Source organism: Candoia aspera, chromosome 5 (genome assembly GCF_035149785.1).
Source record: "Candoia aspera isolate rCanAsp1 chromosome 5, rCanAsp1.hap2, whole genome shotgun sequence".
NCBI lineage: Eukaryota > Metazoa > Chordata > Lepidosauria > Squamata > Boidae > Candoia > Candoia aspera.
The window spans coordinates 48,393,278-48,412,196 of NC_086157.1; the positions used below are offsets into that span (position 1 = coordinate 48,393,278).

Sequence of the window (18,919 nt, forward strand, 5' to 3'; positions counted from 1 at the left end):
TTATTAAACCCAAATGTAACAGCAATAAATTGCCTTTTGAAAAACACCGAAAGGACATATTTATTTATTTACTGGATTTATATGCTGTTCCAATTGTTGTCATCTCTGAATGGCGCATATATACTCTGTGTGTTTGTGTGTGTGAGACATCCATAAATGAGGTTATAAAAATAACAAAATTACAACAGAAATCAAAGTACATCACTCTATACATAACGCTGGGAACATCAATTATATTAGACAAATCCTCCAAAGCCAAAAGGAACTATATTAAAATGTCCTAACCCCCATGGCCTGCTGGAATAGCCAAGTTTCAACGGCCTTCTTATAAGCAGGGTAGGATTGACTTGCCTGGCAGATATAAGTAAACAATTAATTACTGATTTTGTTCCTTGATAATGGAAGTTTTATTATAGGGAAAATGCCTGTAAGGGATCATTAGACTAAGAAAAATACTGTACACAAATTTAAAAGCATTGTTAGAAATGGAAATGATAATAGTACAGGTAGTCCTTGCTTAACGATGGCAATTGGGAGTGGAATTTCAGTCACTAAATGATGTGGTCGTAAAGTGTGATGTCGTGTGCTTAGCAATGGCAGTTCTGGTAGTTCCCCAGTTACCATCGTTAAGCGAGGACAGTGCAGGTCATTAAGTGAAGACCTCACATGATTGTGACATGATTGTGACTTCCAACTTCCTGCCAGCTTCCCTGTTGACTTTGCATGTGGAAAGCCAGCAGGGAAGGCTGCAAATTGCGATCGCATGATCTTTAATGGTTGGAAATACAAGCCACTTGCTAAGCACCCGGATCACAATCACATAACCATGGGAGCGCTGCAATGGCTGGAACTTTGAGGACCGGTCATAAATACCACTTGTTCAGTGCCATCACAAGTTTGAATGGTCGCCAAACAAGTGGTTGTTAAACAAGTACCACCTGTAATAGAAAAAACAAGGGGGTGAACTGCAGATGAATATGCAGCAAATAGAATATTTATTTATTTAACAAGTTTTATAGCCCACTCCAATCATAAAGGATTCTACATAGCCTACAAATATGAAACCAAATTACAAAAGAGAAATACAATTGCAAATGAATTCCTCTAATATGTGCCACCATGCAGTTGCTTGTTGGGGTCAAAAGCATATTGAAATAAAGCAGATTTGTTTCCAGAAGGCTAACAGAGCAGGGTCTGCTATCTCTGGGGAAGAGTTCCACAGAGTAGGGGCTACAACCGAGAAGCCTGCCAACTAATCCACTTCCATGTATTCTCAGGAGGGTGGTATTAGCAGGCTTTCTCTAGATGTCCAGATGGGCATATTCAGTTCTGATAAGATGTTGTCTGGTATATGCCACTACTGTGCCATAAAGGGCTACTCTGAGGAATGGTATGTACAGAGGGTTTTTTTTACCTTCACAAGATGTGGAGCATCTTGCCTATTGAGTTGGTACTGAGGCAACTGATCACAGTGAACTATCCATGGGTGCCTTAGAACTTGGGCAGCAGTCAGTCTCTGATGAGGGTCAACATGAAGCATTTTTGAAACTAAGTCCTGTAAACAATTAATTAAATTGAATAAGCTTTATAAAGTTTACAACAGAAGAGGTTCTGAATCTTAAGCATCATCACACTATTTGTGCATACAGATGATAAAGTATTTCAAATCATTCATATTTCCAGTAATGTCTTCATGTATAAGGATAGATGAATACATTATATCAAGACACATAAGGAAGAAAAACAAAGCAAGGATAATTAAAATAATAAAAGGATGGATTTAATTCAGATATATTTAGCAACATTTCAGAATAGCAGGGATTCCTCAACCCTTGGGTTTGTCTTGGGTCACTGTGAAGACAACCTATGACATTCCCCCATCCCCAAGTGCTTTTTTTTTTTGCAGTGATATGGCTCCCAGTTTGCTTCCGGGTCCAATTCAAGGTGTTGGTCATCACCTTTAAAGCCGTACATGGCATGGGTCCAGGTTACCTGAGGGACCGTCTCATCCTCATCACATTGGTCTGTCCCACCCGGTCATGCAAAGAGAGCACGTTATGGACCCTATCTGTAAAAGAGTTCCATCTAGTGGGGTCTCAGAAGCGACCCTTCTCTGCAGTAGCTCCTGCCCTTTGGAACATCTTTACCCCAGAAGTGAGACAAGCCCCCTCGCTCCTAGACTTTCTTAAGGAATTAAAAACCTGGTTTTGTCATCATGCATGGAGCAGGAAGGGGAACAGTCATTCGTGGGGATGGCTAGTGCCCTAGAAGGGCCTTTTACATTCACGGACTTAAATACAAACTTAGCCATCAGGATTTTATTACATATTATATTCTATTGTCTAGTTATATTTATATATTTATATTCATTGTATTTATACGGACATTGAATTTTAAATTGTTTTGTTGTAAACTGCCCAGAGTCCCTCCTTGTGGGAGGAGATGGGTGGTGATAAAAATTTGATAAATAAATAAAATAAATAAAATATGAGCCCTCTCTGAACATTCTATAAAATCTGGCAACAGAACTGATAATTGGATAATTGGATATAAGATTTCCTTTGATGTAGATACCACCGCCAAGTAATTTCCTAATTTGGAAGTTTTTTAATTGTTTTAGTAAAATGACTTATTGGAACACAAGGATAGGCTAAGTATATGTTGTATATAATACCCCTTTCCTTGGGCATCAGAATAAGAGGTGATGTACTGGTTGAAAAGTTTCTGAGTGACATGTTCTATTTAACCAGTCATCACAAGAATTAACACAAAGAGTGTTTTTCACTATTTGGAAAACAGAAAATCTGTCAGTGTCTATTCCCTCTCCCTTCAAAAAAGAATGGCTTAATTATAATCTAATTAAACAGTAATTATTTCACTATATGTAATTATACTATAGAGCCAGTTTGGTGTAGTGATTAAGGCACTGGGCTAGAAACTGGGAGATTGTGAATTCTAGTTCTGCCTTGGGCACAAAGCCAGCAGGCGGCCTTGGGCCAGTTGTTCTCTCTCAGCCCTAGGAAGGAGGCAATGGCAAACCACTTCTCAAAAATCTTGCCAAGAAAACTGTAGGGACTTGTCCAGGCAGTCTCTGAGAATCAGACATCATTAATATATGAGAATCAGACATCATTAATATATATATATATATATATATATATATATATATATATATATATATATATATGTGGTGTTTATGAGTGGTGTTTGTTGTTTATTCGTTTAGTCGCTTCCGACTCTTCGTGACTTCATGGACCAGCCCACGCCAGAGCTTCCTGTCAGTCGTCAACACCCCCAGCTCCCCCAGGGACGAGTCCGTCACCTCTAGAATATCATCCATCCATCTTGCCCTTGGTCGGCCCCTCTTCCTTTTGCCCTCCACTCTCCCTAGCATCAGCATCTTCTCCAGGGTGTCCTGTCTTCTCATTATGTGGCCAAAGTATTTCAGTTTTGCCTTTAATATCATTCCCTCAAGTGAGCAGTCTGGCTTTATTTCCTGGAGGATGGACTGGTTTGATCTTCTTGCAGTCCAAGGCACTCTCAGAATTTTCCTCCAACACCACAGTTCAAAAGCATCGATCTTCCTTCGCTCAGCCTTCCTTATGGTCCAGCTCTCGCAGCCATATGTTACTACAGGGAACACCATTGCTTTAACTATGCGGGCCTTTGTTGTCAGTGTGATGTCTCTGCTCTTCACTATTTTATCGAGATTTGTCATTGCTCTTCTTCCAAGGATTAAGCGTCTTCTGATTTCCTGACTGCAGTCAGCATCTGCAGTAATCTTTGCACCTAGGAATACAAAGTCTTTCACTGCTTCTACATTTTCTCCCTCTATTTGCCAGTTATCAATCAAGCTGGTTGCCATAATCTTGGTTTTTTTGAGGTTTAGCTGCAAACCAGCTTTTGCACTTTCTTCTTTCACCTTCATCATAAGGCTCCTCAGTTCCTCTTCACTTTCAGCCATCAAAGTGGTATCATCTGCATATCTGAGATTGTTAATGTTTCTTCCAGAGATTTTAACTCCAGCCTTGGATTCCTCAAGGCCAGCTTGTTGCATGATGTGTTCTGCGTACAAGTTGAATAGGTAGGGTGAGAGTATACAGCCCTGCCGTACTCCTTTCCCAATCTTAAACCAGTCCGTTGTTCCGTGGTCTGTTCTTACTGTTGCTACTTGGTCGTTATACAGATTCTTCAGGAGGCATACAAGATGACTTGATATCCCCATACCACTAAGAACTTGCCACAATTTGTTATTGTCCACACAGTCAAAGGCTTTAGAATAGTCAATAAAACAGAAATAGATGTTTTTCTGAAACTCCCTGGCTTTTTCCATTATCCAGCGGATATTGGCAATTTGGTCTCTAGTTCCTCTGCCTTTTCTAAACCCAGCTTGTACATCTGGCAATTCTCGCTCCATGAATTGCTGAAGTCTACCTTGCAGGATCTTGAGCATTACCTTACTGGCATGTGAAATGAGTGCCACTGTTCGATAGTTTGAACATTCTTTAGTGTTTCCCTTTTTTGGTATGGGGATATAAGTTGATTTTTTCCAGTCTGATGGCCATTCCTGTGTTTTCCAAATTTGCTGGCATATAGCATGCATTACCTTGACAGCATCATCTTGCAAGATTTTGAACAGTTCAGCTGGGATGCCGTCGTCTCCTGTTGCCTTGTTATTAGCAATGCTTCTTAAGGCCCACTCAACCTCACTCTTCAGGATGTCTGGCTCTAGCTCACCGACCACACCGTCAAAGCTATCCCCGATATTGTTATCCTTCCTATACAGGTCTTCTGTATATTCTTGCCACCTTTTCTTGATCTCTTCTTCTTCTGCTAGGTCCTTGCCATCTTTGTTTTTGATCATACCCATTTTTGCCTGGAATTTACCTCCAATGTTTCTAATTTTCTGGAAGAGGTCTCTTGTCCTTCCTATTCTATTGTCTTCTTCCACTTCCGCGCATTGCTTGTTTAAAAATAATTCCTTATCTCTTCTGGCTAACCTCTGGAATTTTGCATTTAATTGGGCATATCTCCCCCTATCGCTGCTGCCTTTTGCTTTCCTTCTTTCTTGGGCTACTTCTAGTGTCTCAGCAGACAGCCATTTTGCCTTCTTGGTTTTCTCTTTCTTTGGGATGTATTTTGTTGCCGCCTCCTGAACAATGCTGCCAACTTCTGTCCAGAGTTCTTCCGGGACCCTATCTACTAAGTCCAGTCCCTTAAATCGATTCTTCACCTCCACTGCATATTCCTTAGGAATATTAGTGAGCTCATATCTAGCTGATCTGTGGGTCTTCCCTAATCTCTTTAGTCTGATCCTAAATTGTGCAAGAAGAAGTTCGTGATCTGAACTACAGTCAGCTCCAGGCCTTGTTTTTACCGACTGTACAGATGTCCGCCACCTTTGGCTGCAAAGGATGTAATCAATCTGATTTCGGTGTTGTCCATCTGGTGAAGTCCATGTATAAAGCCGTCTCTTAGGTTGTTGGAAGAGAGTGTTTGTTATGCAGAGTGAATTGTCTTGGCAAAATTCTATCAGCCTGTGTCCTGCTTCGTTTTGTTCTCCCAGGCCATACTTACCTGTAATTCGAGGTGTCATTTGACTGCCCACCTTAGCATTCCAGTCTCCTGTGATGAAAATAACATCTCTTTTAGGCGTGTTGTCCAGTAGGTGCTGCAGATCCTCATAGAACTGCTCTACTTCAGCTTCTTCAGCATTTGTGGTTGGGGCGTATATTTGGATCACTGTGATGTTAGATGGCTTGCCCTGAATTCGAATTGAGATCATTCTGTCGTTTTTTGGGTTGTATCCAAGCACTGCTTTAGCCACTTGACTATTAATTATGAAGGCTACTCCATTTCTTCTGTGGTCCTCTTGTCCGCAGTAGTAGATCTGGTGGTCATTTGATGTGAAGTGGCCCATTCCAGTCCATTTCAGTTCACTGACGCCCAGAATGTCTATCTTTAATCTTGACATCTCACCAATAACCACATCCAATTTGCCCTGGCTCATAGATCTTACATTCCAGGTTCCAATGGTGTGTTGATCCTTAGAACATCGGATTCGCCGTTCACCACCAGCACCGTCGGCCGCTAGCCGTCCTTTCGGCTTTGAGCTAGCTGCGTCATCACGTCTGGGGCTAGTTGAGCTCATCCTCTGTTCCTCCCCAGTAGCATTTTGACCATCTTTCGACCTGGGGGTCTCATCTTCCGATGGTATACCGACATATCTCTGGTTGTACTGATCCATTTAGTTTTCACGGCAAGAATACTGAGGTGGGTTGCCATTACCTTCCCCAGGGATCGCATTTAGTCTGACCTCTCTGTCATGACCTTCCCGTCTTGGGTGGCCCTTCACGGTTTAGCTCATGGCATCATTGAGGTGCTCAAGCTCCAGCACCACGACAAGGTAACGATCCTTTGCTGAAGATGAGTGGTGTACATTTCTCCAAACCTTTTAGCCTCATTCTAGTACTATGTTACTAAAGTGCTAATTGAGATTCAGCATGTTAAAAGATAAGTAGAGATAGATAAAATAATCTGGCCAAGAAAACTCCACAGACTAGTCTAGGCAATCACCAGGAGTCAATGCACACACACACAAAAGACATGATGCAACTTGCTATTAATAATATTTATTATTTGATTTATATCCTGTCCTACCTAATGGGCACTCAAGGACAATGAATAACATACCTTTGCTGTTTCTGAAACAGAATTCCAGTATCCACCACTGAGAGAGAACTTTCCGCTACCTATTCGTGCCAAAATTTCTTCTGGAGTATCATCAGGACCATTTGCAAAGGGAGTATAACTAAATAAAGACAATTTTAACATATCTTTGAAAACTCTTTGAATTTCCCTTATCAAAATTGACATGACACTAAAATAGTACTTAATATAAATTGTAGAAACAGTTTTACATGAGAATATGCAATTTCTTGCTAGTTAGTAACATGAAAAAGGCTTTTCAAAAAGACTTAGGAAACAAAAGTAATGTATTACATATAGCAGCACTAAACTTGTTCTGTACTGGAACACTTTAAAAGTGCTACACTTTGAGCTCTGGCAACTGAATTCTTTGAAAATGATTAGTTGTAGGTATATTTTTTCTCCATATGTGATGCAATTTTAATGCAAAATAAGTAGTAGCTTATGTGTTACTTTGTAACAAATCCAGTGGAAGGACATTTATTTTAATTCACACATTTCCTTAAAAAACATGTATGAAGTATAGACCGAAGAGTTAACATGTGTATCTGCAACACAGAAGCAATGATTTCTACATATTTAACTTAATAGGTGACCTAGAACCTAACAGAAGAGTATTTGCTAACAGAAATGTTAAGGCAAGAATAGAATGAATCTGAGGTTTATATAACCTATTTTTCACTGTAGTACAGCCTGTGAAGGAACTCTTGATTATGTGTCCAAGCAGAATTACAGATATTGTAAATATACTTGGCTATTTACCAATAATTTTGATTCTTCGAGTAGTCACCTGTGAATTAACACAATTGGACTTTATACACAAAACTTGTTCAGAACCTTCCAGAGATCAAGAATTTTGTTGGAGGTCCCTCTCCATTTACTCACATATTCTTGGTGCAGTTCCTACTCACCCTTTTGTTCCTGATACTTAAAACTCAATACAGATTAAAAGAAAAAGCTGCATGATCATTTGAGGTATCATAGTTAAAGTCAAATAATCTGTTGTTCCCTGCGGTCTTCATGGTTTTACACGAATGAGTAGTAGCATTTATCTGAAGCAGGCAGATGGTTACTAAATGATGGCTGACAGCACTGCTTTACCAAAGTCTGCCTCCTGTTGTACTCAAAGATACAATTGGTAATCCCTAATGAACATCAGTGGTTGTATCCATAGTGCAGCGATTAAGGTGTTCTAGGTTATCCTTAGCCTTAGTCATGGAAACTCTCTGGGTGACTTTAGGCCAGCTACTCTCTCTCACTCTCTTCACAGGTTTGTATAGGTAGAACAGTTGGAGGGAACACTATTATTTGATGCCCTGAGCATCTGGATGAAAGGTAGGATATAAATCTATTAAACGAACAAAGGCTCTGCAGGACAACCATCTATATAGCAACTGGCCTAGTCAAATATCCTTTACCAGTCAATGACAAGGCTGCTTTGCCCATCTGCAGTGCAGCCACATTGTTGTGGTGATTTATTTTGACTGTCCTGCTAAGTGAGGTCCATAAAGGAGTAGGAGAGATGATCTCTTTGAAACAGGCTACTTGGTGCAGACAGGAGGACAATATCTACATATGCTGAGAATGTGTCGCTAAGTACAGAACTACAGAGGTATTGATGGACTTGGGAAGAAAATAGGCATTATAGTGTTTTGAAACATACTTTAAAAAAAGCAACACTAGAATGCTGAATAAATTTATCCATATGGAGAATCAGGTAGGAAGGCTTGTAAGTCTCAGAAAATCCTGCATGCCTCACAAAAGATATAGCTCCCAGAAAGGTGTCTTTCATAAAGGCAGCTGAAACAAACATGTAGCCATCAGCTCTAACTGGGTTTCATCAACATAACCAGGCCTAAAAATAAACATATTCATACAAAAAATACACCCTCCAACCCTGTATGAAGTGCTCCAGGATAATTTTAACTAAGGTATGTGAGAAAATTGGTGTTATTCATGCAACACAGAAAATTGGGATGCCATCAGTATAGGCTGAGATAGTAGCAAAGTAGTCCTGCAGAAAGGGGGAAGACAAATTCCAATCCTTCCGCAGGAAAAAAAAGTGAAAATCCCAGAAGTGTCACAGTAAATGGGATCAAAGTACTTTTGTCTTATCTGCAAATAAGAGATATTTTAGTTTACAGCTCCCTTGCTATAAGGAATACCTATGCTATATGTACTATTAGGACTGTATCCTCCAGATAGTCGATTGAAGGAAGGTGAATAGGATAGTTCACCCCAAAAGCCAAGCAGACATACAACTGACAGGACAGAAGCCAAACATTCCATTGCATAGGACAGAGGACGGTGGGTAAATCATGACTGGAGGGTCTGTTGTAGTGTTACGAATCTTGGAACTGTACTTGATGTTTACTGCTGTAACTCAGTTCAGCAATTGGATCAGTGAGAGTATATAGAAAAGGTGGCCTGTCAAAAAAAAAAGTGTCACACTGAATCCCTGAATCCACACATTAGTCTCAGAGATGTAGAATAAGGCAGAATGAGAAGGATGTCATCTGGTTCTATTGTTTGTTGGTGTACAGATTATAATAGGATTGTCTGTTACAATGTACGTAAGTCTAGGCTTGAGCATGACCATAAAGGCAGAGAGTCTCTTGTACACTGCCAACAAAGCTAACACACAGATGTGATACTACTCTCACTACTGGAGACAAAGTTCTGGGAATCTGCAGAGATTAGCAGAGGACTTCCAGGTCAGTTGGGAAGACATCTGTGGTAACTACTGAAGTGGAGCAGGAGGAGCAAATGGTACACCAATAAACAGATTGCCTAAACAACTCTGCAATAGTAAACCTAAAGGGATACCATTTAGAAACTAGTACCAAGTTTAAGAAACATGAGAAGATAATAGCGAGAGCTTAACACAGCCTAACACAGGAGAATATTTGTGTCTCAGACAGATGCTAGGAAAACATAAGTCTGCAGGTGTAAACAACTGGGATGTGAAAAGTGCAGTAATATGAAAGTATGGTAGACTGGAATATAAGAAGAGAACACAAGCAGATGCTAACAAAGGACAGGTTGATATGTGTATGTAAGTAATGTTCCTGTGGCATACAGTTGTTCTAAAAATGCTCTTACTTACAAGAACTCTGATTTACTTTTATATATTAATACAGGACAAAATAAGTTGATACAAACATACCCAGTCAACATTGTATATAGAAGGACACCAAGGCTCCATATGTCACATGCCACATCATACCCTTGCCTTTTTAACACCTATGGAAAGCATATTATTAATTAAATTCTACAGAAAAATCAATTATCATAACTGTAAATATTACTTTTACTACAAAATCACTGAGAAACCGGTTGCCTTATCCATTACAAATTATGCAGTACAAATGTAATAAACAATATTTGAATTATTAAATCAATTTAAGCTCTGTCACTGCAGTAAAAATGTTTAAACTTCATTGCACAACCACTATAGGAGCAAAGAAAGAAAACAGAAACAGAAATAAATCATTCACATAAATAATGGGTAATCAATATAGTACTACCAAAATGAAACAAGAAATAGTTTAGATAAATTCATTTGCAGAGTTATTTCTCCACCTCATGTAATTTATTCAGCTCATATAGTTACATCTCATGTAATTCAAGGAGAAGTAGAAAACCACATATCCAATTTCTTGGTTTCTTTGGTGTATGACCAGCAGCCTCAAATTTTTTAAAAAGGAAAAGGTAGGAATGTTCCATGAACTTTGAGGCTTGGCCAATGCATGTATAGTTCCATATGTAGGATTAAGAAGTTACCTTAAATGGTCTTGGTAGGAATTACCCAACTGCAGACTTCCAGTGGCATGTAGTTCGAATGAAGGAGAGGGAAGTAGCTGCCTGTTTGACCACTTCCCTCTCCTTCATTCGAACTACTTTAGTCAGAGTGGTATTTCTTGAGCCTTTTTTACAGTTTTGTTTTGACTTAACTAAGTGGTTTTTTGTAATCTTTGAAAAGTTTTAATTATGCCTTGTAAAATGAAGGCGAAAAAGTCACAGAGAAAATTCCCAACCCCTCTTCCACTGAACAGTTAGCTTTGATATTCAAACCTCAAGATGACATAGTTCCCACTACTAAGATTCTTGTTATTCAAACTGAAACACCTCTTGTGCCTTCTGATATAATTCAATCGGGGGCTGAGAGTCCTTCTCAAGATTAATCAACTCCTCAGGTGATAGATAAATTGCAATGTGTAACCCTACAAAGGCTAATAATGGCAAATTATTTTCTGAGATGGCTAACGTTTGTAAAGACATTGGCATAGTGGATAAGAATATGTAACTACATGAGATGAATGAATTATAAGGCTTGTATGTGAGGTTATATGATAGGTAGTCCTCGCTTAAGGATGGTAATTGGGGCTGGAATTTCCATCGCTAAGTGATGCAATCCCAACAGTCCCCATTGCTGTTGTTAAGCGAGGATTGTGGATTAAGTGGGGACCTCCTTGCAACTTCCTGGCAGCTTCCAACAACCAAAGTCAGTGGGGAAGCCAGAAGGAAGTTGCAAGTCCCAGGTGGTTTGCAAGCAGGCCAACAGGCAGGTAAGTGGCTGCTGCCAGGTGAGGGAGGGTGTGCAGGTGGCTGCAGTAGCATGTATGAGTGATTTTGAGCCTGGGAGTGGCTGCTGCTGGGTGGGGGAGGGTGTGCAGGCAGCTGAAACAGCGCACACAAGTGATTTTGAGCCTGGGGTTGGCTGCAGCAGCATGCACAAGCGATTCCAGGTCCGGAGGAGGCTGCTGGGTGGGGTAGGGTGTGTGGCTGGCTGTAGTGGTGCGCGAGCAATTTCGGGCCTGGGGGTGGCTGCTGCTGGGTAGGGGAGACTTACCGAAGTGACTTGTGACCTTCCCTGCTGGCTTCCCCAATTACTTTGCTTGTGGGAAGCTATCAGGGAAGGTTGCAAATGGCAGTCACGTGACTGTGGGGTTGCAACCATCTTAAGTGCAAGCTGGCTGCCAAGTGTCCAGATCATGACCATGTGACCGGGGTGGTGGTGCGATGGTCAGAACTTGGAGGACCAGTCCTAAGTGCCACTCATTCAGTGCCATTGCAACTTCAAATGGTTGCTAAATGAGTGGCCACCAAGTGAGGACTACTGTATAGCTTATGTTTCTACGAGAAAGTGAAAAAAAAAACTTCTGCACCAACAGTTAGAAATTCTGGTTAAAGAGAAGTTGTAAGATTATATAAAAGAGTCCACAGAGCAGGCCTATAAAGCATTTCTGTTAGCTAAACTACAGTTAGGAGATTTTTATGCTAATTAAGGTAGAATTTCATTGAATGAAGTATTGGGAGTCTGGTGAAAAAGCCAGTAAGTTGCTGGTACATTGTTTGAAGCAACAAAATTAACAGAGCTGAATTTTTAAATAGTCATTGAGGATGGCCAGATTGTGTTTGATTCTGAAGCCATTAATAGTTAGTTTTTTTTTCTTTTCTATAAATCAATATATTTTGGATAATAAGGGGGACCAATATGAAGCTGATCAACTTTTGGGTCAGGTGGATATTTAGTTTATATCATCAGAAAATATTTGTGGAAAGCTCCCCTGTCACTTCAGGAACTACTGTATTCTGAACAGTTGTTGCAAAATGGTAATGCTTGTGGCCTGGATGGCTTTTCAGGGGAATGGTACAAGGCATTTGCAGATTTGCTGTGTCCTACCCTTTTGTATGTGAATAATGAATCTTTTCAGGATGTTAAATTGCCATCATTGTTTTATGGGGCATATGTAAGAGTGATTTTAAAATGAGGTAAAGATCTTAAATTTTGTGCTAGTTATAGGCCTATTTCATTAATCAAAGTGGATACTAAGATCTTAACTATTATGCTGGCTAGATGGTTGCAGAAGGTTTTACCACATATAATTCACCCTTCCAAATAGGGGTTTACAAAAAATCATCAGGCATCAGACAGTATATGTTTATTAATTGACATATTGGATGTAGCCAAGTATAGAATGGATTCTACTATACTAGTATCTTTAGATGCAGAAAAAGCCTTTGATAAGTTACATATTTCCAAAAGCCATTCCTTTAACATCTGGAACAATATCACTTTTCCAATTTCTCAATACAATTCTTTTAGCCCAATGATATAAACAGTCAGATTCCAAAACTTTGGTATATAATTCAACACTACATTGATGTTTTTAGTTTGGTTTTATTTCCCTTCTCTTTTCTTTTTCTGGTTTCTATCATATGTTTTTAAGTTTAAGGATTGTTTCATTTAGTTTTGTTTTTAGTGTATTTGTCTATATTTTGTATTTTTCTAAGTTAAATTACTAAATTTATTTAAAGAAAAGAGGGAAAAAAAGGAATCACCAGATTGCATGCTTTTTCCTCCAAAGGAAGGAAGGAAGGACAAGTAAACAGTATTTTACCTCTGGAGCAACAAAATTTGCTGTATAACAGGGTGTCATTAAGAGGCCATTTTCTGCTCTCAGCTGCTTTGCAAATCCAAAATCACAAATTCGAATAGATTCTGGATTGCCAGATTCATCAACATATAGGATATTACTAGGTTTCAAATCTCTGTGTACAACCTTAAGAAAAACAAAATGAAAGAAAAATTACCATGATTTCTATTAAAGGCATAGAATACTACCTTACTTACATTCTTGTTTATTTTTATATTTAAAAAGTGTTCAAAGGGATGTTTCCAATATCAGTTCCCTTTAGTTAGTTTGAGTGGTCCTATTTTCAGGTTCTGTGCATGCCAACATGACCATTCATTTTTTCAAATACTTAATATGCATAATTAATTTGACTTTTGTTTTCATCTTTTATCTTTTCAACTTAGACATATTAATTTTTAATTTTAGCAGGTGCAATCTTTTCACATAGATCTGCAAGTATTCTATAGAATTTCCATTAGTTTGGAAATTTTTCACAAATTACAGCTGATTACCATATGCCTAGAGAATACATGAAAGGCATCAGGGAGGGATAGGAAAGCAACTTTCCAGTGGATACAGCAGAAATGATGAAAGAATACACCTATTTTATCAGAGAAATGAATTAAAAAAACCTAATGGTTCATTCCTAAACTGATAAAGGTACTACAGTATAGGAGACCACTGCATAAAACTCAGCTGCAGGCTCCTTCATGACCATTGAAAACACCTGCCAGTTTGCAGATTTGCAGGAAAGCAAAGAAAAAAGAATAAAGTTGCCTCTGCCCTTCTTTGATACACATTGGTTTTAGATGGGAAACAGTTCAGTTGCTGGAGTTCTTGTAATCCCATCCCTTTCTTCTCAATAAATCTTGTTGAGAGACTTTGTGAGAATTCTTCTTAGAAGATAATCAACTTCAGTTTGAGGCAGATGCCAAAGAGCCTGACAGATGATGATTTTAAAAACAGATACCTGACAAAAATAGACTTACCCCTTGTGCATGAAGGTATTCAACAGTTTTTGTAATTGTCAACAAGACAGCACTAGCTTCTCTTTCAGAAAAAAATTTTTGCCTAAGGATTTTGTCTAGCAGTTCTCCACCTTTCATGAGTTCTGTTACCAGATACACATATTTTCCATCATCATATACCTGAAAATTAACATCATTTAAATATTCAATCATATCATGCAACTGAAAGTAATATACAAAATTATTTCACAAAGGAAATGGAACCTGCTGGATCAACCCCAAAATACTCTTTAAAAAACTGGCAATCACCACCTGAAAGACTGTATGATATCTGAAGAACCCAGAAAATATCCCAAGATAAAGAATTAATAACTCAGTTAAAAAAGTCACTAAAATTGAAATAAGACCAAATCATTACATAAAATATTATACAAACACAGAAGGAAGGAGAAAAATAAACAACAAAGTTTGATAGTTCAATCAATAATGTGAAAAGTCATTTTAAAATAATGTCTTCCAAAATGATAGCTGAGTGGAAAGAGATCCTCCCAGTATACAGTATAATGAATGAAAAATAAAAGAGTTCAGGTATCCACATTTATGCATGCGATACATATTTGTTTACTTATTTTAAAGCTTTAATTTCTCAGGAAGAACTGAATTCCATACCTTTAGCATCCATTTCTGCCAAAAAAGGTTTGCATCTGTGTTTTAAATGTACTTTCTGTTTGTGCATACATAAAATGCAGCAAGGTAAATACAAACATTTTAGAGTACAGTTTCCAAAGCTTACGCCAGCAGGTGCTGAAAAATTGGTAGGAGTACAAAGGAGGAGGAAGTCAGAAACTAAATATTTACCTGTAATATTTTTAGGGGTGTTTTGCTTTGTTGTTGTTGGAGCACCATAACGTGTCGTTTATGGTCTATGCAAGACTGTAACTATACATCCTATTCCTGGGGAACTCTGGGGGACAGAAGTGCAGAGATCTGCCAGTATGTCCTAGGCTGTCCCACTTGTGTAAGAACCATGGATATGCTTGGCAAACCTGTCAGTCTATTGATGCCACTACTCACTACCTTGGGTCCTTAGAAAGCCATCCTCATTGATTTTATTACAAATCCATCAATATGCTACAGTATGATCATATAACCATACTGACGATCGTGAGCCTATTTACTAAGATTGATCATTTCATTCCCTGATCTGTGCTTCTGTCAGCCAAGGAAACAGTCCACCTTTTTTGACCTATGTCTGCTAAATAAACAGCCTGCCAAAGTATTTGGGGTCAAAAAGGTTTGCAGTTCACAGCTCCAGAGATGGGCCAGGATATGGTCTAGTGGTTAAGGCATCAGCTAGAAACCAGGAGACTGTGAGTTCTAGTCCCGCCTTAGGTGTGAAAGCCGGCTGGGTGACCTTGGGCCAGTCACTCTCTCCCAGCCCAACTCACCTCACAGGGTGGTGGTTGTGGGGAAAACAGGAGGAAGGAGGAGTATTAGGTATGTTCGCCACTTTGAGATATTTATAAAAATAATAAAGGTGGGATATATATATAGTATGCTGGAGAAAATTAGCAACTTTTCTGACCTGATAGCTAACATAATGTAAAAAACACATTGATATTGATGACTGAATTTGTCATGAGTAAGGATGGCGAGCAGGGGGCTCCCATCCAGACTGTCAAGCGCATGCGTAGCACTGAGGAATTGGTCAGCCATTCAAAGAGACACAGATCGGGACCACCTTAACCTTTGGGGTTTATATGGCTGGGTTTTTCCCACGCTTCTTCGGTTTGTTAGGATTCCTGTTATGTACTAGCAATAAACATTAGAGACCAGTTCCTTGTCTCAGCGTGTTTCCTGGCTGTTAGGACAGAATTACAGTGAAGATGCTTATATTATCTACTCACATCTTTGAGAGTAATAATATTTGGATGCTGTCCATATCGTAGCAATATTTCTATTTCTTCTGTGGGGTCTCTCTTACTCTTGTCTATAATCTAAAGGAGCAAATATATATGGATCAACAATTTTATATTAACAACTAACATTTTAGGTCTTTCACAAAAATAAATAAATAAATAAATAAAATTTTGATAAGAACAACCAGCTTTAAAACAATTGTTTCCTCCTAAGTTTAAAGAGAGCCTTTGGTGTAGTGGTTAAGGCAACAGGCTCGAAACCTGAACAGTGTGCATTCTAGTCTCGCCTTAGGCTTGAAGCCAGCTGGGTGACCTTGGACCAGTCACTCTCTCTCAGCCCTAGCAAGCAGGCAATGGCAAACTACTTCTGAAATCTTGTCAAGAAAACTGCAGGGACTTGTCCAGGCAGTTGCCATGAGTCAAAAACTGACTTGAAGTCACCAAAAAAAAAAAAAAAAAAAAAGTTTAAAGAACTTCATTTTATTTTTACAGTTTTTTACTTCTGACCCTCAAAATCTTTCATCTACAGAAACCCCTAAGCTCCTAACTATCATTATTCTTAGGGTTAAAACTTCAAATATTCTTACAACCTCCTTAACCCAACCCATAATAACCACCTAAACAAAAACACAACCAATAATACTATTTCTGATACAGTCTGACAGGGATTACCTTTACAGCATACTCCATATTTGTGGTTTTATGTATACATCTCTTGCAAACAGAATAGGATCCAACTCCTATATCTTGTTTGACTTCATATCCGTCAGTAAACTGAATGCTGTTCCTGTGCAACTGCTACCAAAATAACATTATTAATTAATAAGTTCTCTTAGCTCTTTGTATTAAAATACCTTAAATGTACAGTATATTCACAAGTAATTTTGTAGTGAATTTAAAATAAAATGAATCTAACTTTTATTTTGTTGCTGGAATGCTCATGTTCAGGCATACTAAATAGTGCTGAAATACATACCAGGAGATAAATGATAAATTTTATGACAAAACGTTGAACGAAGTGATGTTAACCATAACAAAAAAGTGGCTAAATGTTCTGATAAAAAACAGCAGGGCAAAACATATGTCTATAATGAACATTTATAAATGATTTAAATGAATTTGAATCAACATATATCCACAGAGTAAAAAAGGTAGAAGTAGTGTGAGTCTTGGTTTGTTTTGCCAGGGAATGACTGAGATGCTAAAAGCAATTCCCCACTAGTGACTTAGAGCATCTTCACAGCATCACTCAGCTGTTGTGGAAATGATGCAAAGCAACTCCTCACTGCTATTATTTTGGCATAATGATGGCTGGATAACTTTAGAAGGCACTAGTGTGGAAATGATTAGGGCTTTTATGTTTCTTTCATGCTTGAGATTTTGTAAGCTATGATCAACATTGAAAAAATCATATCCACAGAACATCATTTTATCAAACTAGGTTGCTGCATAGTTTTTACTGTTCAAGTCAGCTGTGCAAATAACTGTTCAAGTCAGCTGTGCAAATAGCATTCAAAACTACACAACTGATATTTGTTCTGTGAATATTGGCCTCGATAACAGCCAATCTAAAAGTTCTTCATTAAGAACATTCACCTGAACAATTGAATGCCCACCAGATGTCTGCATTGCTTGATTTTCATCATCTGATGCAATAGCTACAAAACTGAAACCCCGGAAAAGTTGGTGAGCATTAGCACTTGGTGGAATACCAGGTGAATCTGAAAAGAACATATTGATAAGTATGGTTAATAAGTTTTGTAAATATTTAAGGCAGTTCACAATAAAAAATAAGCTATAACAGCAACAGAGATGTTGAAAATAAAGTGCAATAAATTTCAAACATGGAAAATTAAAATTTGGCTGATAGGTGAAATATCTGACGGAATAACCATGTCTTTCTGGAAGGCTAATAGCAAGAGAGAGAGATGGGACTTCCAAGAAAATAAATTCCAAAATCTGGCCAAATTGCAGTATACAAAACATAGCTTCTGCAAAAAAACTTGATGGCTGATGATACATTTAAACTTGATGGCTGATGATACAAGGAGAAATATCTCACATTTAACATAAAATCATGGAAGGGAAATTACAAAGCCAAGGTTATCAATTTCTTTCTATATGTAAGAACTGCATATGATAGCATGAACACTATGGCAAAGTTTTTTAAAAAAAACTTAGTACATCTTTGTGGCATAGAGAAAATTTGAAATCATGCATATGCTAAAGAACAAAAGCTTCCTTGACATAGTATATATCTTACCTTTTGGTGTTTTTGCTGTAAATTCAGGATCAAAATAAAAAGTGTCTTCAGGTCTACCAGTTGCAGGTTTAAATGGTGGATTAATTTCTCTTCTGTACAATTTCTAAAACAAATTTTAACACATTACAAATATATATTAAATGTATTTCTTATAATAATGCTTTTAGTAATTTGTGTACTTACGTTCCAGTCTATTGTGGCAAAAAATGGATGCCTCTTAATTTCCTCAACTCCATCAGGACCTGCTCCTATTAGAGGTTATTAATGAAAACAGTAGCAAAACAACCTTAGAGGACTATTTAATTTATCGTTGAAACCTTATTTAGATAACTATTTAATATTCTACCTAATCTATTTGCAGGATTTCTCTTGAAAAGCATTCGAAGAAGACTCTGAGCTTCAGGACTTAAAAATTGGGGCATTCCAAGTTTGGCTCTGTAAAAGAAAAACATATTGATAGTGTATGGACGTAAACAGTACCATTCCACATTCACCTGTTTTAGTATACAGTATTGTCTGGAGGTTAAATAATTGGTATTAATATTCACTGTTTCTATCACTGACTGGAATGATTTTTCACTGTTCTGAAGCCTGTCATCATATGAGCTTCAGGTCAGGTTGGGATGGTTCAAGGATCTTCCA

At 38.2% G+C, this 18,919-nt stretch overlaps 1 protein-coding gene across 2 annotated transcripts in view; it reads right to left on the reverse strand.

Annotated features, from left to right (window-relative positions):
* RPS6KA3 (ribosomal protein S6 kinase A3) overlaps nucleotides 1-18,919 on the reverse strand; it is a 61,598-nt gene that overhangs the window by 7,919 nt on the left and 34,760 nt on the right. Inside the window, exons 11-21 of one of the 2 annotated variants that reach the window (XM_063305166.1) lie at nucleotides 18,624-18,712; nucleotides 18,461-18,525; nucleotides 18,278-18,380; nucleotides 17,611-17,735; nucleotides 16,687-16,809; nucleotides 16,003-16,092; nucleotides 14,117-14,275; nucleotides 13,113-13,274; nucleotides 9,875-9,951; nucleotides 6,694-6,811; nucleotides 1,415-1,555 (exon numbers count right to left, since the gene is read on the reverse strand). In XM_063305166.1, the coding sequence (XP_063161236.1) occupies nucleotides 1,415-1,555; nucleotides 6,694-6,811; nucleotides 9,875-9,951; nucleotides 13,113-13,274; nucleotides 14,117-14,275; nucleotides 16,003-16,092; nucleotides 16,687-16,809; nucleotides 17,611-17,735; nucleotides 18,278-18,380; nucleotides 18,461-18,525; nucleotides 18,624-18,712 (1,252 nt within the window). Of the gene's footprint in view, nucleotides 1-1,414; nucleotides 1,556-6,693; nucleotides 6,812-9,874; nucleotides 9,952-13,112; nucleotides 13,275-14,116; nucleotides 14,276-16,002; nucleotides 16,093-16,686; nucleotides 16,813-17,610; nucleotides 17,736-18,277; nucleotides 18,381-18,460; nucleotides 18,526-18,623; nucleotides 18,713-18,919 lie in introns of both variants that reach the window. The other variant, XM_063305165.1, reaches the window with a different exon arrangement.